This window comes from Peromyscus leucopus, chromosome 18 (assembly GCF_004664715.2).
Source record: "Peromyscus leucopus breed LL Stock chromosome 18, UCI_PerLeu_2.1, whole genome shotgun sequence".
NCBI classification, from domain to species: Eukaryota; Metazoa; Chordata; class Mammalia; order Rodentia; family Cricetidae; genus Peromyscus; species Peromyscus leucopus.
Window position 1 is genome coordinate 2,969,592 of NC_051078.1, and position 22,156 is coordinate 2,991,747.

Here is a 22,156-nt window from a genome sequence, read left to right on the forward strand (position 1 = left end):
GCCCCGCCCCTCCCGCCCCTCCCGCCCGCCCGACTCGGACCCAACTTTCTCCCCCGCCCGCGCCCCGCCCCCAGCGCCGCCGCTCCGCTCCGCTCGGCGCTCAGTCCGCGGGCCGAGCCGCCCGCTCCCGCCGCCTGCACCGCCTGCACCGCCTGCTCCCGCCGCCTGCACCGCCTGCACCCAGTCCGGCCCGCCGGACCCGGGACCCGCCCTGCCCGACCCCGCTCCCCCGCTTGCGCCCGCCCGGGAAGATGCGGCTGCTCCCGGAATGGCTCCTCTTGCTCCTTGGTCCGTGGCTCCTTAGGAAGGTAAGGGTGGCAGAGCCGAGGCACGGGGGTCCCGGACGCGGAGACACCCACCCCACACACACACATCCCCCGCGTGTGCCAAGGGGCTCGGGTGCGTCCGCCCCGCCCCCAGCACTAAGCGTCCCAACTTTGTGCGTCGTGGGGGGGACGCGGACAGACAGACTGCCCGCTTCGGGACTGGCACGCGCCCAGCGGCAAGTTGGCTGAGGGTTAGCAGGGGGGGGTGCGGGGTGCAGGCCCCCCACCCACCCACCCCACCCCCGGGCTCCGATCGGCTCCAGGCGCGACGTGGGGGAGGGGACGAAGCGCGACCCGCGAGGAGTGAGTGCGCCAGACAGGGAAAGGAGTGCGAGACAGACAGACAAGCCAGAGGGTGTGAGCCTAGCCTCCCTCTCTGTCTGTCCTTCCACCCCTCACGCTCTCCCTACCTTGCCATTTCTCTTCTCCTTACTTGTCGCGATGCCAGGTAAGGCTCGGCGAGCCGAGCAGGCACGGCCCAGGCACACGCGCTCACACCGACCCACACCAGCAGGGCCGAACTTGGCCACAGTCTCCCATCCCCTTTCCCGCGGAGACACCACCTCCCCTGCACAACCTCACAGACACACCCCCCTTTCGCGCCCGGTCTGGAAGGGGGGTCTCTCCTTCCACCTCCTCCCTGCCCCCACCCTTCTTCACTGACTCTTTTCCGGGTTTTTTTTGGGGGGGGGGAGGGGGGAGGGCGAAGACCCAAAGGCTAAAAAGGGGCCCAGATCTCATCCTCCCGGACTCTGTACTTGAAATCATCGTCGGCTCATATATACATGGTGTGGTCCTGCATGCCGTGGTGGAGTGTGTGGCTTTCACACCCACCGGCCCCTGGGTGCTAGCATGTGTCCAGGGAACCCAGGCTTGGTGTGTTCAGCACCGGGGCCCAGAGTGAACGTCTGTGGGCCGGCTGCCTGTCCACAGTGCCTTGGGATGTGATCCACAGGGTGGTCTAGACCCTGGCCCCCCAACTTCTTCCGTTCCCAACTATGACCTACCTAGTTTAAGGGCAAGCAGGTGGCTCCATAGCCTTCACTCTTGGACCTCCGGCGCCAGCCCCTAATTAAGAGCGTCCAGAAGAAGCAAATCATTCTCTAAAACCCCTGGGGGTGTCCTCAACAACTGCAGTAGGGTGGAGAGCACCCCAGCCAGCTCGGAGGGCCCTCTGACTCTCCCAAGCCCGCCTGCCTAGTGACCTTGATAGGGTGGAAGCTGGGGAGGTGGGGGGGGGCCCACTGTGTGAAAATTGCTACCTCTGGTGGGAGCGTCCTTTGAACCTGAGGTCCTGGTTTCACCCCAGGAAGGCTGCAGGAGAGGGTCAGGTCCAAATCCACAGTGTGTGAAGGCCTGGGGTCACAGAGGAGGGAGAGATACCCATGCCCCGATCCCCCTCCCCACCCCCACGGTCTCCACTCTCTCCCCCATCAAATTAACTCCCCTGTGGACAGATCTGGTTTAATTTCCTTTGCCCCCTGAAGGGGAATTGAAACATCTGGCAGAGACTTGAGGGAGAGCAAGGATGAGGATATGAGAGATGGGATCTGTCTGCCCGTGAGAGCTCGGCAGGCAGCTGTGGGTGACTGTCGGAATCAGCAGGGAAGTGCCTCTCTGCCATTTGGTCCAGCCTGTGGACATGTGAGCATCTCTGTCGACGTGGTGTGGGGTGTGCGAGTGTGTGTAACTTGGCCTAGGGGGGGATTGTGTGAAGAGAGGTGTCCTCGGATGGACTTGTGAGCAGGATGTGTGCACATGTATAGACGCCCTCCCCCCCGGGGGGGGGTCTCTGATGTATTTGCATGCTGGGGCACATCTGTTGTTTGCCTGTGAGTCTGGGTTTGTGAGTGTCTATTTGTGGTGTGTGTGTGTGTGTTCATGGCCTTGAGTCCAGCTGAGTGTGAGCATGGATTGTGAGCCTCGGATGTGTCCGTACACCTGAATGTAAACATGTGGCATTCCTGAGTGTGCCCGCATTCGGGGGTAGCTTGATGCCAGTGTTGGGGGTGAGCAAAAGGTGAGCCGGGCCCTGAGAGGAGAGCTGGTGGGCACAGCTCTGGGAAAGCTCCACCATCAATACCGCCAGCCCTCCCTTCCCCCAGAGGCTCTCTGCTTCCTTCCTTGACTTCCAGGCTCCTGAGACTCCCCTCAGGGTCTGGCACTCTGGGCTTCCACTGCCCCAGGGGCTCTGGCCTCTTGGCCGGCCTGGCCTCTTCAGGATCTTCTACTCCTTTCTGTCCGCTCTCTGCCTGCCTTACTCACCCCTTGCCAACGCAGCTGCCTACTGGGAGAAACAGCAGGCGATCAATAGTCACTAATCACTAATCACTAATTACTAATTAGCTGGGGGAGGGCAGGGGTGGGGAAGCCTGGGGGGGACCTCTCAGCTCTCTCCTGCCTCAGGGAAGAGATTAGACCCGTGCAAGTCTCTCCGCCCAGGCCAGCTACAACCCTTGTGCCAACCACCACCACCCGGCAGCAGCCTCCCTACCTCCTTACCCTCCTAAAGCCCCCTAGCTAATCTCTGGCTGGGCCACTTAGGCACGCGCAGCCTGGGCTTGGGCCCAGAGCTGCTGCCTGGGATTTGGGGGCGGTAATCAGGGGCCGCAGCTGGGCCAGGGACACTGGAGGAGGAGGGGGGGGTGGTCTACGGTGACAGTTCCCTTGGGCCAGAGCTTGCAGCCAAGCCTCACATCCCGAATGGGAGGGGTGCTGTTGGAAGGGAGGATTTACAGAGGGTCACGGTTGGGCTAGATAGAGAAGAGATTTGGTGATGCCAAGAAGAGTCACGGGGGGTCAGGGACCCACACTTGGAGAGGGGCGGGAGATAATCCTTGGAAGACGGGCAGGTAAGGGGTCAGGGATGGAGTGATTGGCAGGGAGCTAGGGAACTTTGAACAGGGAGAGCCCCTGTGAGTCGTCGGTGTAGGCGCGGGCCTGGGGCCGGGGTTAACAGGGGGGGGGGTCAGGTCGCAGTGGAGAGGCCCCGGGGGGCTCAAGCTCCAGGGGGGATCCCAGGATCGACTACAGGAGGAGGGAAAGGAACCGGGGTAAGGAGTGGGAGTGCGGCCTTGAGCACTGGAAATTGGCGAGGCTCCCCTTCTCCCCACGCCCGCCCCTCCTCCACCTCCACCCCGCCCACTCCCCCTCCGGCTCAGGCTTCGGGAAATTACATCCCCGCTCGCTCGCTCCGCGGCTCCCCCCCCACCCCCACCGCGCCCCGGAGCCGGCGCCTTTATAGGCACATTTATTGCAATAATAAAGTGAGGCGCGGGGCGGGGGGCGGGGGGGGGGGAGAGCGGCCGTTCCCGGGGGGAACCGCGCCGGCTCTAGGAAGCAGGGAAATAAAATAAAATAAAATAAAATCAAAATTCAGATAACGGTGAGCCTTGCGCGCTGCAGGCCGCGGGGCGGGCGGGCGGGCGAGCTGGGCGGGTGGGGCGGGCTGCGGGGGAGAGGGCGGCTGGCCCAAGGACAGAGCCCACCCCGCCGGGCAGGCCCTCATCCCTGCTCGGTTGTCGCGTCTGAAGAGGTCCCTGTGCCTCGGCTTGCCCGGGCCCCCTCCCAAACTTGATCCCCAGGTCGGCCCGCGGCCTTTTTCTCCTCTGAATATTTGTCCTCAAGCGCCTGTCCCCATCCATATGGCCTATCACTTTCCTGGTCCCCTAGTTCCCGTTCCAGTCCCCAGGGCTCCCCCCCCTGCACCCCATCTCCTAGGTCCTCTCCACCAGCAACCTTGTCTCCACTTAATAGCCTCCTTTCCCCCTTTCCGTTCCGCCCCAGCCTGTCCCCATCACGGTCTCCCTGTCCCGTCCTCACGCCAGCCAGTCTCCGGTTGTCATTGGTCACACCTGTCCTCTCCCACACCCCATCTCCATCCTTCCGGTCCCTCGCCCACCCACGCCTAAGTCTCCACCCCAACACCTAGTAACCGTTTCCTCCCTTCCTTCTTGGCTCCCAGGTCTCTCCCTGTGGCATCCCCATCTCTACCACCAGCCCAGTACCCCAGTCCTAGGCCCGGTCCATCTCTGCCCTAGTAGTCACCTCTGCCTGTCCTAGCCAACCCCTTCCCCGCCCCCCCCCACTCCCCACCCCCCCACACAGCCTTGATCACACCCAGCTCCCAGCCAGACTTCACCCCACCCTGGCCGGCCGGACTGCAGTGAGGACGACGGTCCTCTACTTACAAGGACTCAGTCTGCCCTTTGCTGGCTCCCCCAACCCGGGCCTAAACTGTTCCTTCCCCAAACACAGGGTGCTGCGGCCTCCCCTGATCCATCCTAAGCTCCTCCTGACCCGCAGGGAAGAGGAAGCCAAGGACTCCTCTGGAGGCCCAGGGGAGGTGCACCCCGCAATGCGGCTGAGGGGGCCCGACAGCCCGGCCCTCCCTCCCCATTCCCAGCAGTCCTGTCCCCAAAGGGCCCCTGCCTCCCCGCCTCGGTGGAGTTTGCTGAGCATCGGGAGGTGGCCTCAACTCCCCCTCAGGTGCGTGGGCCCGCTGCCTTGGGGCAAAGTGTTCCTGGCTGAGTTCTTCCCGAACAGGCCTGGAGGAGTCTGCTCTAAGCCCAGGCTCAACCAGCACACACCTCTACCTCCCACCCCAGCTGACAACCCGCCGGCTAGCCTCTCCCCTCGGCAAATGTCACCGCAGCGCCCAATTAGTTTAATTAAACTAGCTTTCAAGTTGGGGGTGTTCCCTCCTTTGGACAACATCACCCCGCTCAGGCCCTCCGTCATTGGGGGCTGGGCTGGGCTCTGGCAAAAAGAGGCTCCCTCACCACACCTTGTCACCCCCCCCCGCCCGCCCCCAATCCTCGGCTCCCAGTCCACTGCTGGAGACTGACAACCAGGGCCGAGGGAGAGAGCTAGGATCAGAGAGGCAGAAATGTCACCGGGTGGGGGCATTTCCCAAACTGGAAATTAGAGACAGAGTAGAGGAAGACACCGAGACAGAGATTGAGAAAAGAGTGGGGGGGGGAGAGAGAGATGAAAAAACAGTGAAGGAGAGAGAGAGAGAGAGAGCCTGAGCGATCAAGGAAGCCAGAGGGAGGATTTTATTTTATTTTATTCCATGTTCCCATTTCTCGGCTCGTTTCCTCTCAGACTCTCGCCCCTCCTGGTCCGAGCTCCCCACCCCCAAGGTCGCTTCGGCTGCCTCCCCCGGACTCTTCCTTTTATCTTAGCTGTCTCCAGCAGTGGGGGGGGGGGAGCGGTGGGCACCAAAGCTCAGGGATTTGCCAGGATCACAGAAGCAGATAGCAATTTGTCTGGGATCAGAGGTGGGGGGACATCCTGGCACCTCTCTCTGCCCCGCCAAACCTCATTTTCACCCCACCCCTTCCTCCGAGGAGACGGAGGAGCCTACCACCCTGAGCAGTCCCAGGCTGGGTGCAGGACACAGAGTGCTAGGACGCGGGAAGTCATAGCTGGAGGCATTTGGCATCCTAGCATCGAGCAGCTTTGGGGGGGGGGGGGGAGAAGGCTGGGCTGGCTGGGAATCCGGACGTCACTGGAAATAGGAGAGGTTTGGGCCAGAGTGGGGAGAGATTAGGGTTAAGACCACACACTTTGCTTTCCTGGAAGCCTCACCCACCTCCACCTCCAACCCCCTGCCTGGGGTTCAGTCCCACCCCCCCCTAGGGTTTCTTCCTCGCCTCCCCCACCCCCACCCTGCCCTGCCCAGGTGTCCCCTCCGGGTGTCAGATGCCAGATCAAGCTTGTCTGTCTGAGTCAATCACTCTTGCCACCTCTCCCCCCCCGCCCCCCTCACCTGGGTTGGGAGGAGGGCTGGATGGGAGAAGGGATGAGGGGGGCGATAAATATGTATGACGAGCGGGTGGCGGCAGCATTAATAACCTGGGATCTCGGTGGTGCTGCAGGGAGGGACGGAGACCAGGCAGTGGAGAGTCTAGGGCAGCTCTGCCATCCTTGTCCCCTGTGGGCACGGGGTATGGACTCCTCGGGTGTATACACACAGAGGGGTCACCCACGCTTCCGGGGGGGGGCCTTTACCCCTCTGTTCCCAGCCTGCAAGTCAGCATGCCTGGCATCCATACACAGCGTGTGCATGCTTGTGGGAGCACACACTCATTCCTGTGGTGTGAACGCAGACCACTGTCTCTGTGGAGACACCCCCTCAGACCCCGACCCACGGGCGGGTAACAGGGAATCATACAGGGAAAATGACCTATCTAGACAACCACACAGCCACCCTGCACACAGGCACACACACACACACACACACACACACACACACACACACACACAAATCGACACACAGCTTCACACACAGAGATTGGGACATAAGCATACTCCCGCCTCCCCGCCCCCGCTCCCAGGTAACCCAGGCACAAATACACAATCAATCGACACAATCCATCGACAGGCAGCCACAAGTAGATGGGAACACCCACAGAGCCTCCTCTTGCTGATGTACATTAGGCACACAGGCACATACACACAGAGAATCGACACAATCGCACGCACAGCCGTCACCGACTGAACACATGGACACACATCCCTTTCAGGATAACCCCCACCCCAGGCACACACAGACCTGCCTTTCCCAGGGGACGTGCAGGCAGGCAGGGCCCTGCTCCCCGTGCTGGTGTCTAGCCCCGGCTGACTGACACACACTGACACGCTCCTGCTCCTCTCCCCTCCCGCTCGCTCGCTGGCTCTCCCTGTGCTGGAGCGGCATCTCCATATTTCTTCTTCTCACTCTCCTGTCGCTCTCTCCCAGCTCCTTCACTCCCGGCCACCCCCTCCACACACACCCCAAGATAATTGATGGCCCAGGCCTGGCCCGGCCGCTCCCGCCTCTCCATCCGTCTTGCACTGACTGGCATCAGTGGCGGCGGCGTCTCCCAGATCCCCGCCACCTGAGACAGGCTAGCACAGTGGGCAGGCAGGGTGACTCCGAGGCCAGGTCCTCCGAGCCCAGGGGTGGGAACAGGAGGAGTGCCCCTTTATTCAGCCCCGTGGTCTGGGAGTCTTCCCCGCTCAGCTGGTTCTTAGAGGCCCCTCCTGGAAGGAAGGAGCTGGTCTCTGCAGAAGCCAGCTCTTTCCTGATGCTGGGTGTTGAGGATGCCACAGTCAGGCTCATCACTGGGAACACCACAAGCAAGGCCAGATGACTATCCAGAAAGGGTCTCTCCCTTTTCCCACCCACACCAAAGCTGGCTTTGTCTTTTGAGCCCTGCGTCCACCCAGGGATCCATCAGGTCATTTTCACAGGTATAAAAAGCTAGGGGGTCCAGACACGTGAAGTGACGTGGGCAAGATCGCAGAGCTGGCCAAGGTCTCCAAGGACCGACCCCACACACACCCACCCCTGAGCCCCGGCTGCGGCCGGCCCAGCCTAGCGTCTCTCTCCCCTTTCTGCCCACACAGGCGGCGGGCGGCCAGATCGCCGGGTCCGGAAGGCCGCAGTATCTGGAACTGCGACCCGCCGTGGTGGCCGGAGGGGGCGCCCGCAGCCAAGAGCTCCCGGCGCCCGGGTCTTCCGAGGGCCTGGGCACGGCGCGCTCCTGGAGCTGGGCCTGGCCCTCTAACCACACCGGGGCGCTGGCCAAGCCGGGGCCCGCGCCGCCGCGCACCAAGAGGAAGCCGTCCATCAAAGCGGCCCGCGCCAAGAAGATCTTCGGCTGGGGGGACTTCTACTTCCGCGTGCACACCCTCAAGTTCTCGCTGCTGGTGACGGGCAAGATCGTGGACCACGTGAACGGCACCTTCAGCGTCTACTTCCGCCACAATTCGTCCAGCTTGGGTAACCTGAGCGTCAGCATCGTGCCGCCTTCCAAGCGGGTGGAGTTCGGGGGCGTCTGGCTGCCCGGGCCCGCCCCCCACCCTCTGCAATCCACGCTGGCCCTGGAAGGGGTGCTCCCCGGACTGGGGCCCCCTCTGGGGGTGGCGGGGCAGGGGCTGGGGGGCCACCCCCTGGGGGGCGCCCTGGCCGGGCCCCTCGGGGGCGCGCTGGGCGTGCCGGGGGCCAAGGAGTCGCGCGCCTTTAACTGCCACGTGGAGTACGAGAAGACCAACCGCGCCCGCAAGCACCGGCCCTGCCTGTACGACCCGTCACAAGTGTGCTTCACCGAGCACACGCAGAGCCAGGCGGCCTGGCTCTGCGCCAAGCCCTTCAAAGTCATCTGCATCTTCGTCTCCTTCCTCAGTTTTGACTACAAACTGGTGCAGAAGGTGTGCCCAGACTATAACTTCCAGAGCGAGCACCCCTACTTTGGATAGCGCGCCCCTGCCTGTCCTGAGCGCCCCCCCTCGCCCCGAGCTTCCCCACCAGGCCGCAGCCTCCCGAGGTGGGACCCTTCCCTGTACACACACCACACACCCCGTGTCCCTGTGACTGCCCCCCGCCGCCCCCCACTTCTCCCACTGTGGGTCGGGTGGAGGAAAACAGCCTTTCCCCGGGACCGTCGGCCAGCGCGGGTCTCCGCTCCCTTTTGGCCCCCGAGGGTCCCCGAGGCTGGGGTCGTCTAAACCCGAAGGGCCGGAGCACAGCCCCAGAGTGGGCGGGGCCTGGAGGCCCGCTTGGGGTCCCCGCTTTGCGCCCACCCTGCGGTTTAGCGACGCCTGGCCCGGCCCCCCTTTCTTACCCCGAGCGCTGGTCCCCGTCCGCCCCGCCAGACTGTCAAAGTCTCCACGCCCATCTCGTCCCTTCCCTCCCTGTGCGCCCTACGTCGGTCCTCTTCTCCCTCCAAACCTCAGTGAAGCAAAAAAAAACAAAACCCTGAGCAGGGGGTCCCTGCCTGGCCCCGCGCTCTGCCCCCCACTCCCTCCCTCCCCCGCTCGCCCGCCCGCAGTCCGGCTCCACCTGCCCTCTCCGGCCGCTTCCTCTCGGTGATATATTTTTTTTTTCTTTTTTTCTACGCCAAAACAGACGGGAAAGGGAACAAAATAAAGCGAAATCCAATACTCGCCTGTGTGAGACCTTTGCAGGGAAGGGGGTGGGGTGGGTGGGGGGCGGGCAGGTGTGGGTTTTTATCCGGTGGAGGCTGAGCCAAGGCCTCCTTCCTTGGCGGCTGTTGGGGAAACCGAGGCAAAGACCGACAGGCCCAGCACCCTGGGTCCATTTGAGACCTGATCGAGGGGAGGGACCGACCCATGGGTAAACGTCAGCCCAGGTGCAGATCCTCTTTCTAAGGCGGGTGGGTGAGTGTTAGTGGAGGCAGGACAGGATGGGGGTTAGACCTAAGGTGTATTTGGGAGACTTAGGAGGGGAGAAGGAGGTTCAAGACCGCGAATGGGACGGAGACGCGGGGACAGGGCTGGGAACCCGCTAAGCTCCACGAGGCTGGAGGGAAGCGGAAGGCTGGGAGGGAAGGGGGACGGTGTTGGCGGCATCTGGAGTCATCGATCTTCCTTTTCCTTCCTAATTTCGTGGGCGCTGAGTTTGCAGACGGGTGAGGGCGGGAGGGAGCCTCGGGATGAGGTGATGGGGGAAGGGACGGACGGGTGCAGGTTTGGAGGGCGGGGCAGAGCCGCCGCTGGTAGCCGCCCGCCGCCAAGGGCCCCCTCCAGCCAGCTGCCCACCCTCTCCACCTCCGCCGCCAGCTCCCTCCTGCAGCCTTGGCTGCTAATTTTATCCGCCCCCAACCCTGGCCCGGGCGTTAATTGGCTGCAGCTTCATTAGCTGTTCTCAGCTCGGCAGCCCCCCTCCCCTTGGGACCCCCCTGACTGGGGCTTGGAGGGGGTGTGTGCAGACAAGCCGAGGCAGAGAGTCTCTGTCTCCAGCCCGACTTCCCTGGAGTCCCGGGTAAAGGTGCCCACCGAGAAGAGAGCTGTGCCCTCCACCACGGGACTGCCCACAGCCCAGCCGGATCCTGGGGATAGAGGCGGATCTGACCCCCTGACATGCCTGAGAGTGAAAATCACGGGCAGAAAATGAGTACCTGGAGCTCGGGATGCAGCTCTTAGCATGCACAAGGCCCTGGGTCAAGCACACACACACACCAGTGAAGGAAGGATAAGCAGCCTGGTTGGAGAGAGAGGAGAAGGAAGATGGAGAGGTTTCCCTCATCAGGGCCTGTTGGTAGAATCACCCCGGAGGAGTGAAGCTCCGGAGAGACCCCACTCAGATACTCTTGAGACCTGGTGTGTGAGACCCAGGTGGGGACGCCCGGGGTGGCCGTGGCTGGAACCAGCAGGCTTGGGCCTCAGTCTCCAAACTTGCAGCTCCACAATAAGATAGCGTTCATGTGTGAGACCCTAGAGCCTGTGGGTAGCACTGACAGGATGTCCTTCCACGGATTTCCCTCCTTTTTCCGTGACTCACAAACATTCCCCCTCCAAGGCCCTGTCCTCCTACTCTCGTCCTTACGCAGCTGGATGTGTGAGAACAAAATGAGGTGTTGAATGTTGTCACCGGTTACCCGCTTCCTGGCCCATCCGTCAGTGAGCCCCATCTCTCCAGGGCTCAGGCACCCCTAGCGTGGTTCACAGAATGGCTGCGTAGGGCAATGGTTCTCAAAACATAGTGCTTGCCGGAATCTGCAGGAGAGGTTTGGTTGTGTGTCTTCCGTGGCTGTCTTTGAGCCACTGAACCAGAGGTTTTGAGTAGTCTTTTTTTTTTTTTTAAGATTTATTTATTTATTATGTATACAGAAGAGGGTGCCAGATCTTACTACAGATGGTTGTGAGCCACCATGTGGTTGCTGGGAATTGAACTCAGGATCTCTGGAAGAGCAGCCAGTGCTCTTAACCTCTGAGCCATCTCTCCAGCCTGAACCAGAGGTCCCCCCCCCCAAAAAAGGGTTTCTCTGTGTAGCTTTGGTGCCTTTTCTGGAACTCGCTTTGGAGACCAGGCTGGCCTCGAATTCACAGAGATCCGCCTGCCTCTGCCTCCCGAGTGCTGGGGTTAAAGGCGTGCGCCACGGCCGCCCGGCTGAACCAAAGGTTTTAACAAGGTGTCCCCAGCCCCTGGAGAATCTTCCCTCGGAGAGGTCAGTGAGTCCCCCACTCAAAGATTCACTCAGATCAGTTTCAAGAACTCCGTGAGAGCTGGGTTGTCATGTAAATAAGTCCTGAAATGCAACAAGTATGACTAGGCCAGATGGCCCACTGGCCTCTCAGCTGGAGGACACAGGTTTGCGAGTCAGGACAACCCGCAGGGGAGCATGTTCACATGCGAGGTTTCATTCAATCCCTACCATAAACTCTTCTATTGTGTTTGGGGGGGGGCAAGGTGTGACAGGCTCACATGTGGTGCACTGGCCTCCAGCTTCATATGTAGCTGAGGCCAGCCTTGAACCCCTCATCCTCCGGCCTCCACTTCCTTAGGCTGGAATGACAGACATGGACCATCACGACTATTCTATCATGGTTTTTACAGGTGAAGAAACCGAGGACCGGAGAGGCTATTTTACCGTAACCCTAAAGCAGGGATTTGGGTCTTCTACCCTTTCAATCATATTGGCTTCCAGGGTGTCATAGGTCTTTACCTCTTAAACGTGTCTCTGAAGCTGGGCGGCGGCGGCGCACGCCTTTAATCCCAGCACTCGGGAGGCAGAGGCAGGTGAATCTCTGTGAGTTTGAGGCCAGCCTGGGCTACAGAGTGAGATCCAGGACAGGCTCCAAAGCTACACAGAGAAACCCTGTCTCGAAAAACCAAAAAAAAAACCCCAAAACCAAAAAACAAAACCGTGTCTCTGAATCTCCCAGAGGACCTTACAGTGCTTGCTACTTGGTAGGCACAAACCAACCAACTAAACCAAAAAAAAAAAAACCCAAACAAACCAAAAAGCGCTTGTCTGGACAACTTGCAGGAAAAACAACAACGACGACGACAACAGCAACAACAATAATAACAACCCTGAGCTTCAAGACCCTCTCAGGCAACCCAGGGGTACAGAGAAGCACTAAGGATGAAGAAAGACTACAACTCCCAGAAGGCCATGTCCTAGAGGCCGGCGACGCGCACGCGCAGGCAACGCCCCTTTAACTCGGACTTCACGGGGGTATTTTTTTCTCGCGCACGCGCGCTGAGGCCAGTCGGCTCCCGACCCCCCGTGAAGTACTCCGGGCCGGAGTTGGTTGGCGGCCGGTCCTCCCGTGACCTCGGGGAGCGATGGTGTCCTTCTCTCTGCTGTGGACCAGTCGGGTAAGCGCAGGGCTCTGCATGCTGGATGAGCAGTGGACAGGCCCGCCCCACTTCGGCTCCTCGTCCCCGAGCGGGGCTCCCCCGGGCCGCTTCCCCGCACGTGCTCTGGGGCCTCGGGGAGCGCGCGCTGGAGCCTGGGGCGCCCCGGGGCTCCCGGGCGCACGTGCGGCGGCGGTGCCTGGGCCCCTGCTGGTGGCGATCCGACGCCCCGGGGTCAGCGATCGCACCGTGCACACGGCTCCAGGTAGAGGTCCGAACCCAGGGTAGCGACCGTCCTAGCGGACAAGTGGGGTTCCCGGCGTCCACGGGCTCGTTCAACTTTTCCCGCCAGCTCTGAGCTGTGGAGATGATGCAACCGAGCCTCCGCGCTTTCGTCAGGCGGGGGTCCCGCTGCAGCGTGGGCAGGAAGTAGGGAGGCGGCGTGTGTGTGTGTGTGCGTGTGCGTGTGCGTGTGTGTGTGTGTGTGTGTGTGTGATAGAATTAAGATTTTGGTTTCCCTCTGGGCACACACCTTCACTCTACCCCGCTCCCGCCCGCACACACCTCTTTCCAAGAGCTGCTTAAAAGTCTGCTCTACTTCCGTTGCTCTGGAAACTACCCTCACAGCAGCCTGTGGCGTTAAGGCCTGTTAACTCCGTGGCTTCTCTCATTGGGGTAGTCGTCTCCCAGGGAAGCCCTGCAGGAAGCCCTCTCCCTTTATGTTCATGAATATTTTGCCTGCATGAATGTCTGTGCATCCCATGCATGCCTGGGTACCCACGGAGTTCAGAAGAGGGCATCAGATCCCCTGGAACTGGAGTCGCAGGTGGTTGTGAGCGGCCATGTGGGTGCTGGGAGCTGAACCTCTGTCCTTTGTCCTGTACAAGAGCAACAAGTGTCCTTAACCACTGAGCCACCTCTCCAGGCCCAGGAAGGCCCCTTTGTTCTTGGGGGTGGGGGGAATGACCCTGGAATCTCAGTGTCTCGCCTCTGAATTTTGGGGGGGCAGAGGGATGGGCTTCTGGAGGGCAAGCTTTGCTCTGTGACCTTGCAGAGCAGCTCATAGGGTGAGGTGGAGGGAGATTTGGAGGGGAATGGAGTAGAGCCGATCAAAACTGCCCTTTGGAGATCAAAACTGCCCTTTGGATCGTGCTCTGAACCTTGACTCTAGAACTTGCTTTTCAAGGGGACGGTGGGGGTGGTGAGAACTGAGTGCTGGCTGGACCAGGCTGCCTGCTTAGCCAGAGGGCTGTCTGTACCCGTGACGGAAGGTGGCTGGGAGAGGTCTGGACAATTTTTAATTAGCCCTGGCTCTTCTGCCCTAAGCCTCTGCAGAGATGTGGTCAGCTGGTCTGGACGGCTGCTCGGGCCCAGCACAGCAAGGTGGCCCGGACACAGGCCGGGGAAGCATCTGGAGGCTGGACAGGCCAGGAGACTCTGGCAGACAGTGACCCTGAGGTGTGGGAGCTCCTGCAGAGGGAGAAGGACAGGCAGTGTCGTGGTCTGGAACTCATCGCCTCAGAGGTAGGGCACCAGGATGCGGGCCAAGAAGCAAACTGCCCCGAGTGCAGGAAATAACACGTCATCTCACGGTCGTTTTTTTTTTCCACATCTCCCGGTCAGACTCAGGAGCTTTTTCCTGGGCCTCTCCCTCTCTCTGGGCCTTTTCCTCTGAAGCATAAGGCAGGACCAACCCAGTTTGTGGGGCTTGGGCATTAGGGAGCGTCTGGATTCCTTACGGTTCCATCTCCTCCTCACCTCCCCTTCTTGTCAGAAGAAAGAGGAAACACAGGTCGAGTGGACAGGTGACCTTACTGGGGACCGCCCGCCCGTCATGGCAGCTGAGTTTTTTGAGCATGCTGCTTCTGGTCCTGCCTCATGCCTGGCAAGGGGCCCAGAGTGCACAGAGCTTTTTTTTTTTTTTTTTATGCAGCCTGTCCCCTCCCCCCCCCTCCAGCCCGTGGGCTCCGGCAGGGGTGAGGCTGTGGGAATCCAGGGGAAGGGGCTCATTGCCTTCTGACACTGCGCCCCCCCACCACCCCAGAACTTCTGCAGCCGAGCTGCGCTGGAGGCCCTGGGGTCCTGTCTGAACAACAAGTACTCGGAGGGTTATCCTGGCAAGAGGTGAGGGCTGGGCCAGCGGGCCGGAGGGCAGCCTCAGGGATGGCACTCCCCATGGCGGAACCTTCGTGAGCCCCCGTTAGCGATCGTGGAGCAGTGGCCTTCCCAGCCCTTGGCTTCCGGTCAAGGGTCCTTTCTCTGTGCCCTTATGTACCCTCTCCACGGTAGATACTATGGCGGCGCGGAGGTCGTGGATGAGATCGAGCTGCTCTGCCAGCGCCGGGCCCTGGAAGCCTTCGACCTGGATCCGGCACAGTGGGGAGTCAACGTCCAGCCATACTCGGGGTCCCCAGCCAATCTGGCGGCCTACACAGCTCTCCTTCAGCCCCATGACCGAATCATGGGGCTGGACCTACCCGATGGGGGCCAGTGAGTATGGATGGGATGAGTGGGTGGGTTTGGCGGGCAGTCGTGACGTGGGTAGGAGTTAGTGAACACCTGTCAGGTCCTGTGCAGATGGGCCGCACCCATCTCAGGTTACAGGAGACCCTGGTACCCAGCTCAGAGCGGACAGCATGGGGCAGAGGGGGGTTGATGTTCCAGGGACAGGCCCGGGGGGTGGAGGGGGTGGAGGGGCTGATTGGGTCGGGTCATTTCACTCGGAGACCCTTCCTTCCTAGCCTCACCCACGGCTACATGTCTGACGTCAAACGGATCTCCGCCACATCCATTTTCTTCGAGTCTATGCCCTACAAGCTCAACGTAAGTGTCCCAGGGCCTGGGCACTTGGTCCCCCGGTGGTCGGTTGGTTCTTGGCCAGTGGGGGGCCTGGAGGTCTGGGCAGCCTTCGGCCTCCAGCAGCATGAGCTGCACGGGTGGCCACTTGGGGGCGTTAGCTGGTTATCTGCTTCTCCAGCCCCAGACCGGCCTCATCGACTACGACCAGCTGGCGGCGACCGCTCGGCTCTTCCGACCGCGGCTCATCATAGCCGGTACTAGTGCCTACGCCCGCCTCATTGACTATGCCCGCATGAGAGAGGTTGGTGAGGGGCTGGAGACCCGGCACTCCCCGGCCCTGCGGGTGGGGCTGGGGGCTGAGGAGGACGGACGGCCGCCCTGCGCCTATCCCTGTTTGGGGCTTCCCCAGGCTGAGGCATGTCTCTCTACCTGCCCAGGTGTGCGATGAGGTCAAGGCACACCTGCTGGCGGACATGGCCCATATCAGTGGCCTCGTGGCCGCCAAGGTGATCCCCTCGCCTTTCAAGTACGCGGACATCGTCACCACCACCACCCACAAGACTCTTCGAGGGGCCAGGTCAGCATTGCCTGCGCTTAGACCTTGCTAGGGGACTCGGGGGATCCGGTGCATCAAGTACAGTCGAGGGACTCGGACCCCCTGAGTGCCTGCACCAGCCATCTCCTCTGTCCCGTCACGTGCCATTCATTGGCTCGGATCCCGACCACTTTTCTCCCACGTAGGTCAGGGCTCATCTTTTACCGGAAAGGAGTGCGGACCGTAGACCCCAAGACCGGCCAAGAGATCCCTTACACTTTTGAGGACCGAATCAACTTTGCTGTGTTCCCATCCTTACAGGGGGGCCCCCACAACCACGCCATTGCTGCGGTAGCTGTGGCCCTCAAGCAGGTCGGGGAGCCTTCCCTTGTGTGGGGGTGCACTGGTCCAGAGGCTTTGCCTCCTTACCTTGTAGCTGAGGCCGAGAGACCTGGGAGGTGGCTAAGGTGGGAGGTGGCCAAGGCTGGGGTCACAGTCTCGTGAGTGCAGCAGCAGACAGGGCCTGTGCTCAGCCCCGGGGTGACAGGGCCACTGTCTTGTCTGTAGGCCTGCACCCCCATGTTCCGGGAGTACTCCTTACAGGTGCTGAGGAATGCTCAGGCCATGGCCGATGCGCTGCTAAAGCGAGGCTACTCGCTGGTGTCTGGTAAGCCAGTGGGCGGGTGAAGGTTTGCGTGGCCTCGGGCAGAGGCCCCGGACTCCCCAACCCCCGTCACTGTCCCCTCAGGTGGCACCGACACCCACCTGGTGCTGGTGGACCTGCGACCCAAGGGCCTGGATGGCGCGCGCGCCGAGCGCGTGCTGGAACTCGTGTCCATCACGGCCAACAAGAACACCTGTCCCGGAGACCGGAGCGCCATCACCCCCGGGGGCCTGAGGCTGGGTGAGACCCCGGGTCTCGGGAGGGAAGGGTGGCCACAGGGACGGACGTCGCCTCATGATCCTGACTGTGCTAATGATCTGTCTCCCGCTCCCTCCCAGGCGCCCCAGCGTTGACTTCTCGGCAGTTCCGTGAGGATGACTTCCGGAGGGTCGTTGATTTTATCGATGAAGGAGTCAACATTGGCTTGGAGGTGAAGCGCAAGACTGGTGAGTGGCCGTGAGGGTCCCCGCCAAGCACTTCTGTCTCTCCCTCCCCTGCTGCCCTGGCTCACCCCTGGCCCAGAGCTCTGACCACCTTCCCACACGCCTCTGCTTTCAGCCAAGCTCCAGGATTTCAAATCCTTCCTCCTCAAGGACCCAGAAACAAGTCAGCGTCTGGCCAGCCTCAGGCAACAGGTGGAGCAGTTTGCCAGGACCTTCCCGATGCCCGGATTCGATGAACGCTGAGGGCCTGTGAGTCGAGGCCCACAGACTGGAAGTCACCCCTTCTTTCTGCCTACCTGGACCACCCAAGAGACACCACTGACCCTTCTGGGTTTCGGTGGAGGGAGGAAGGCCTTCTGTTTCGGGCAGAGCCAGGCACGAGCCCCCTCCAGAATCTGTAGCTGAGATCTCTGTTTTGTAACCATTTCTAGAAGCCCCCAGCATATACCCAGCTTGGCTTTGCGACAGACAGGGTCTCGCTTGGCTGAGGCTGGCCTTGAACTGACCCTCCTCCCTCCACTTCCCGAGTGGTGGGGATGTAGGTGTGCATCATCACACCTACCTTCACCCTCCGCTTCCCGCTCCTGCCCTCGGCCATATCTCAGTGTTACAGACTCTCGCTCTTTCTTGGGGAGGGGGAGTTCTCCGCATGCTGAGCCAGAGGAAAGGGTGGGTAGGCTCCATCCTTCCTGTCTTTATCTAATAAAATGCTAACCTGCCCAGAGTCCCTGTTACTGTGGGAGGGGTCCCCTGGGCCAACCAGCATCCCACTCCCTCAACATGTTTTTCCCCTCCCCTCCCACCACCACAAGGACCCCCGGGGCTGTAGCCTCCTCTCCCTGTCTCTGATCAGAGCCGACACCAGACGTGATTAGCAGGCGCAGCAAATTCAATTTGTTAAATGAAATTGTATTTTGCCCACGGCTGCTTCTGTTTGATCCCCAGGGACTGAGGAGCAAGGGAAGGGAGGGGTGGGGAGAAGCAGGGGAGGCCCAGGTGCAGGGTGGGAGGGGGTGCCCTTGATGGGAGGCACAGGCTTGGGCAGGAAAGGGGGACACCCCAGGCAGGCTGGGTAGCCGGGACGAGCACAGTCATGCCTGGGCGGCTGCTCCCCCTAAACCTGGCTCAAAACGGGAGCTAACGTGTGGCCTGCCACGTCCCTTGGCACTCAGGCCCCTGCTTGCCGCTGGCACACGTCTGGCACGCTCAACACGTAGCCTGTGCCACACCCAGTCAGGCGTGGGGAGTGGGAGGAGAGAGGGGCCGGCCTGGGCCTTTTGGGTCAACCCCAGCTTCTGCCTGCAGGCCTGACTGCCCTCCCCCACCGTGGGATTCAAGCTGGGGGTCAGAGGCTCTTCCTCTGCTGGGAGCGAGGGAGCGGGTGGGGGTGGAGCCGCCCCCCCCCCCCCCCGCGTGGGAATCCGGCCCGTGTGAGCAGAAGCTGGGCAGTGTTGCTGGGCTGACGCCCTAGGGTCCAGGGCAGGGAGTGGAAGGAACGCGATTCACACGGGACCCCCGGCCCCGCCTCAGAAGTCTGGCCGGTCCTTCTTCAGCTTCTTGTAGTCGGTGGAAACGGCAAGGAACTATGGAGAGGGAAGGGAGAGTTGACGAGGGTCTCTTGCCTCTGTGTGTGTGTGTGTGTGTGTGTGTGTGTGTGTGTGTGTGTGTGTGGAGAGGGCCACACCAGGCCCACGGTTACCTTGTACTGGTCATTGGGACTCATGCGGTTCCAGGGCTCTGGATTGTTCTTCCTGTCCCAGCTGTAAAGGGGAGAGGAAGGTTGGGGAGGGGTCTCTTCTTTGGGGACCAGGACTCAGGCATTAAACCTCGGCGCCGCCGCCACCACCCCTGGCTTCCTACCCTGGGGAGGGGAGCACATTTCCTAGAGACTGACAGATTCGGGGGGGCCTGTCAGCCGGCGCTGGCTGGAAGCGTGATGCCCGAGGATGGCGGGATGACAGGCCAGCCCACAGAGTTCCCAGTCGTGGGAACCAGGGGACACCCTGAAGAGCAGGGCTTTGGGGGTGTCCCTCAAGCCCCAGGAGCAGAGTGGCTAGGTGTTGTGGCCTTGTCAAAGGCCCCCCTGATGCCTCTGGCGGGACATGAACTCCTGGTACCACCAGAGACCCGCAGCAGCCCCACACCGCCAGACCAGACCTGCGGCACTCGTGGGCAGGCATGGAGGTACCCAGAAGCCAGGCATGGCCAGGAGAGCTGTGTCGCCATGGCAACCCCGTGGCGAGCGGTCTGGGATTCCAGCTGCCCCACGTGGCTGGCCGCTGACAAGGGAGCCTCCAGGTGGTCCAGAGGGGAGGCGAGGGTCTCTCGGGTCGGGCGTCCAACCCTCTGAGATGCTGGGTGGTGCCGTGGGGACAAGGACACAGGCCGGGGACCCCTTCCAGCGTCACCCACTCCCATTCTTCCCCGCCAGTCCCATGTTGCCCCGCCCAGGACCCCTGCCTGCCTCCCAAGCCCCGTGGTTACCAGACATCCGGGCTACGCAGGGCAAGTCGCAGCAGATAGAGCCCGGCACTGCCCATGCCCAAGCAGATGAAGCCGATCATCGGGATGAGCTGCGGGAAGAACCAGGCGCTCTGAGGGTCTGAACTCGACCCAGTTCCCACTCGCCCTGGACGAGCTTTTCTGTCCCTTTTACCTTTACCCAAGGTCTGGTGCCACTACCACCCCCTTTGGGGAGCGAGACCTGACACCTACAGCCACATTTTCAGCCATCTCTCCCTGACCCTATGGTGATCCCGCCCAAGGTTGACTCCAGGGACATGGGAGAGTTTGCAGAGACGGACCATGGGCTGCCCCTGGGAAGGTCTGGGAGCATTAAGGAAACTAGACAGGAGGCAGGGTTTTGGGGTGTTGGGAGGTTGGGGTGGTAAGAGGGAACTGGGGATCTGGGACTGGACTCACCCCGGGGTGTCTTTTGATCTGCCGGTAGAAGCGGGCCCCTGCACTGGTTCCTGCCATCTCGCTCCAGTGTCTGGTCTCCGGGAGATCTGTTCTTTTCCTCTCCCTGGGGTCCCGCCCCCCATCGGGGAGGGGTCAGCCTAGCCCTGCCAGCCCCACCCAGCCTTCTTCCTCCCAGCAATTCCAGGTCCAAAAAGGCTGGAGTTTGTTGGGGAGCCTTGAAGTTTCTCCTTCCCAACTTTCTCCTACTGATGGGGGAACCCTGACCCATGAGACACCATTATACTTGGGTCTTGGGGTATCTGAGGGAGGAGCCTCTCAGGCATCCAGAGACTGAAGGGGGATCCAGATGTGGGACAGGCAGGCAGACAGCCCTCTTAAGAAAACGGGGGTATGGAGTGTCCACTGGAGGGACCAAGGTAGAGTGAGGGCATCTACAGCACTTCTCTACACCTCCTGCAGCCTCCCAGGAGCTTGCAGGTTCGACCTCAGCATCCTGGGGGGGGGGGGCAGCGAGCCTTGCTAGTTCTGCCCAGCCAGTTCTGGACAGTTCTGCTGAGTGGTGGTTGGCCTGGAGTAGTTGGGGTGGAGGATGTAGGTGTAGGACTCTCTGCACTGCTCAAGGTGTGAAACCATGCCGGGGCAGTTTGGGGGCCTGGGACGGCGAAAGTGGAGGATACGTTTATTAGGGTTCACAACATTTTGGGGAACACAATGCCACCACATCTCCTCTCTTCTTGTCTAAAATTTAAAAGTCCAAGGAGGCCGCCATATTCAGATGAGAGGAAGAGCTCTGGATGAAGGAAGCAGGCTTGGGAAGGAAGCTGGGAGAGATGTTGAGAAGGGTAAGAGAACACAGCCAGCTCAGGTGCGTGCTCTACTGCCCTGGCTGGGAGTTCCCCCCACGCCCCATCTTTGGAGGACTGCTTTGGGGGGCACAGGAGGTGAGCTCCATCTCCTCCTCACGCCCGTGTTGATTTCCATCATTGCCCCCTCCCACCCAGCTTCTGGATCCCGTGAATCGCCCCCGAAGAACTTGCCCTACGGCGGGCGCCCGCCGGGATGAGCTGTGCGCCCGCCACGGTCTCCCCGGGGTACCGGGAGGGAGGCGACCCTTCCTGAGAGGCCCCTCCCTTTCTCACACACCGATACCTCGCCCGCCCCTCGAGCTGACAGCTCAGCTGTAATTAGGGCTGCGGGGTCCGGGCTCTCCGCCTCCCTCCGGCGGATAATGAGATAAAGTGTCAGAGACATGGCGAGAACAAAGAGACAGAGACTCGCCGAGATGGGGGTGGGGGTGGGGGTGGGGTGGCGGAGGGGGGCTGATGGGATGTCAGAGCCTGGAGCGGAGCAGGGCCCTTCCGGAGCGTTGGCACCCCCGGGGGGCTGGGCCAGGGAGGATGCGTCCTAGTGGAGCTCAACAACCCGTCTTGAGGCTCCAACTCCAGCAGCTGCCCAGCTGGGCTGCACATCTGGTGCTCTGCGGTGCAGCTGGGGAGCCAGGGCTCCGGGGAGGGACGCCTGGCCTCTGCTCTCGGGCCCTCGCTTGCCTAGTCCTGGCGAGCTAGGCCTGGGGAGACCCGGAGGCTGTCCTGGCACCTCCGCGGTTTCTCATCCCGTGGGTCTCCAGCCCGCTCCTTAAGCTCAGATGGTCACTTCCGCCCTTGCCTCCCCGCGATTTCTCGACGCTTCCTCTGCTCCCGATCCGGGTCTCTGTGGGCCCTGTCTCTGAGACACACCCCCCCCTGCCCTGTGTTCCCATATCTGGATCGTGGTCTCTGAGGTTCCGGGTCTCACCCCATCTCCTTCCCTGCCCTTTCCCAATCACTCAGGCCGTGCTGCCCCCCTGCAGCAGGTGAGGGACAGCAGGAGTCGTTAGCCGAGGATTAGGCCCAGCCCGTGGTCCCAAGGGGGACCAGGCTCTTCAACTCTAAACCGCTCCAGGACGCTAATCCGTGCGGCTGGCGGCGCCGCAAGTCAAACGCAGCTGGGCTCTCCAGGCAGGGCGAGCCGACCGGGGAGGGGGGCCCGTGGGTGCGGGCGCCCTCTGGAGGCCGAGCCGCTCCCGAGCGCGGGGAGGAGGTCTCGGGCTCCCCCTGTCGGGCAGCGCCCGCCCTGCATGGGCAGTGCTGGCTCAAGTTGAGTGTGCGCCTGGAGTGTGCACACAGGTCTGTGCGCCCAGGGGTTTGCTCGCCCCCGCAACCGAGCTGGTGGAGCCTCGCAGCCTCCACTCTCCCGTCGGGGTCAGGGGACACAGATGGGAGGAGGACTCTATCTGGCCAGGCGTGGGCAGCATCCAGGTCCAGGCCGGATTCTCTGTGGCCTCACGCACCTGGGGCTCCCTCTCGGCTCCAGGGCTACCCGGGTTTCCCTCTG

At 61.7% G+C, this 22,156-nt stretch overlaps 3 protein-coding genes across 3 annotated transcripts; 2 read left to right on the forward strand and 1 right to left on the reverse strand.

The window, feature by feature from the left end:
• Positions 1 to 125: 125 nt before the first annotated feature.
• Nxph4 (neurexophilin 4) lies at positions 126 to 9,065 on the forward strand. The gene is made up of 2 exons (XM_037196690.1): positions 126 to 308; positions 7,722 to 9,065. Exons 1-2 carry the CDS (start codon positions 252 to 254, stop codon positions 8,571 to 8,573), a joined length of 909 nt encoding a protein of 302 aa, XP_037052585.1. The 5' UTR covers positions 126 to 251; the 3' UTR covers positions 8,574 to 9,065.
• A 3,239-nt stretch (positions 9,066 to 12,304) lies between these two features.
• On the forward strand, positions 12,305 to 17,585 carry Shmt2 (serine hydroxymethyltransferase 2). Its single transcript, XM_028886218.2, has 12 exons — positions 12,305 to 12,441; positions 13,747 to 13,944; positions 14,465 to 14,544; positions 14,710 to 14,910; positions 15,162 to 15,243; positions 15,398 to 15,520; positions 15,657 to 15,796; positions 15,961 to 16,126; positions 16,322 to 16,421; positions 16,503 to 16,658; positions 16,757 to 16,864; positions 16,977 to 17,585. Exons 1-12 carry the CDS (start codon positions 12,409 to 12,411, stop codon positions 17,102 to 17,104), a joined length of 1,515 nt encoding a protein of 504 aa, XP_028742051.1. The 5' UTR covers positions 12,305 to 12,408; the 3' UTR covers positions 17,105 to 17,585.
• Positions 17,586 to 17,749: 164 nt separating this feature from the next.
• Positions 17,750 to 19,894, reverse strand: Ndufa4l2 (NDUFA4 mitochondrial complex associated like 2). Its single transcript, XM_028886219.2, has 4 exons — positions 19,784 to 19,894; positions 19,346 to 19,434; positions 18,561 to 18,621; positions 17,750 to 18,444 (listed from the first exon to the last, which is right to left on the reverse strand). The coding sequence occupies exons 1-4, from the start codon at positions 19,838 to 19,840 to the stop codon at positions 18,388 to 18,390; spliced, it is 264 nt and encodes an 87-aa protein (XP_028742052.1). The 5' UTR covers positions 19,841 to 19,894; the 3' UTR covers positions 17,750 to 18,387.
• Positions 19,895 to 22,156: the final 2,262 nt, after the last annotated feature.

What these genes read in the sequence shown, in the direction of transcription:
- Ndufa4l2 (XM_028886219.2), bottom strand. Translation starts at nt 19,840, where the DNA reads ATGGCAGGAACCAGTGCAGGGGCCCGCTTCTACCGGCAGATCAAAAGA. An exon ending in AGATCAAAAGACACCCCGGG is followed by an intron (nt 19,435 to 19,783) that starts GTGAGTCCAGTC and finishes TTCTTCCCGCAG; the next exon opens with CTCATCCCGATGATCGGCTT. An exon ending in CTGCGTAGCCCGGATGTCTG is followed by an intron (nt 18,622 to 19,345) that starts GTAACCACGGGG and finishes TCCCCTTTACAG; the next exon opens with CTGGGACAGGAAGAACAATC.
- Nxph4 (XM_037196690.1), top strand. Translation starts at nt 252, where the DNA reads ATGCGGCTGCTCCCGGAATGGCTCCTCTTGCTCCTTGGTCCGTGGCTC. An exon ending in GTCCGTGGCTCCTTAGGAAG is followed by an intron (nt 309 to 7,721) that starts GTAAGGGTGGCA and finishes CTGCCCACACAG; the next exon opens with GCGGCGGGCGGCCAGATCGC.
- Shmt2 (XM_028886218.2), top strand. Translation starts at nt 12,409, where the DNA reads ATGGTGTCCTTCTCTCTGCTGTGGACCAGTCGG. An exon ending in TGGAACTCATCGCCTCAGAG is followed by an intron (nt 13,945 to 14,464) that starts GTAGGGCACCAG and finishes CCACCACCCCAG; the next exon opens with AACTTCTGCAGCCGAGCTGC. An exon ending in GACCTACCCGATGGGGGCCA is followed by an intron (nt 14,911 to 15,161) that starts GTGAGTATGGAT and finishes CTTCCTTCCTAG; the next exon opens with CCTCACCCACGGCTACATGT.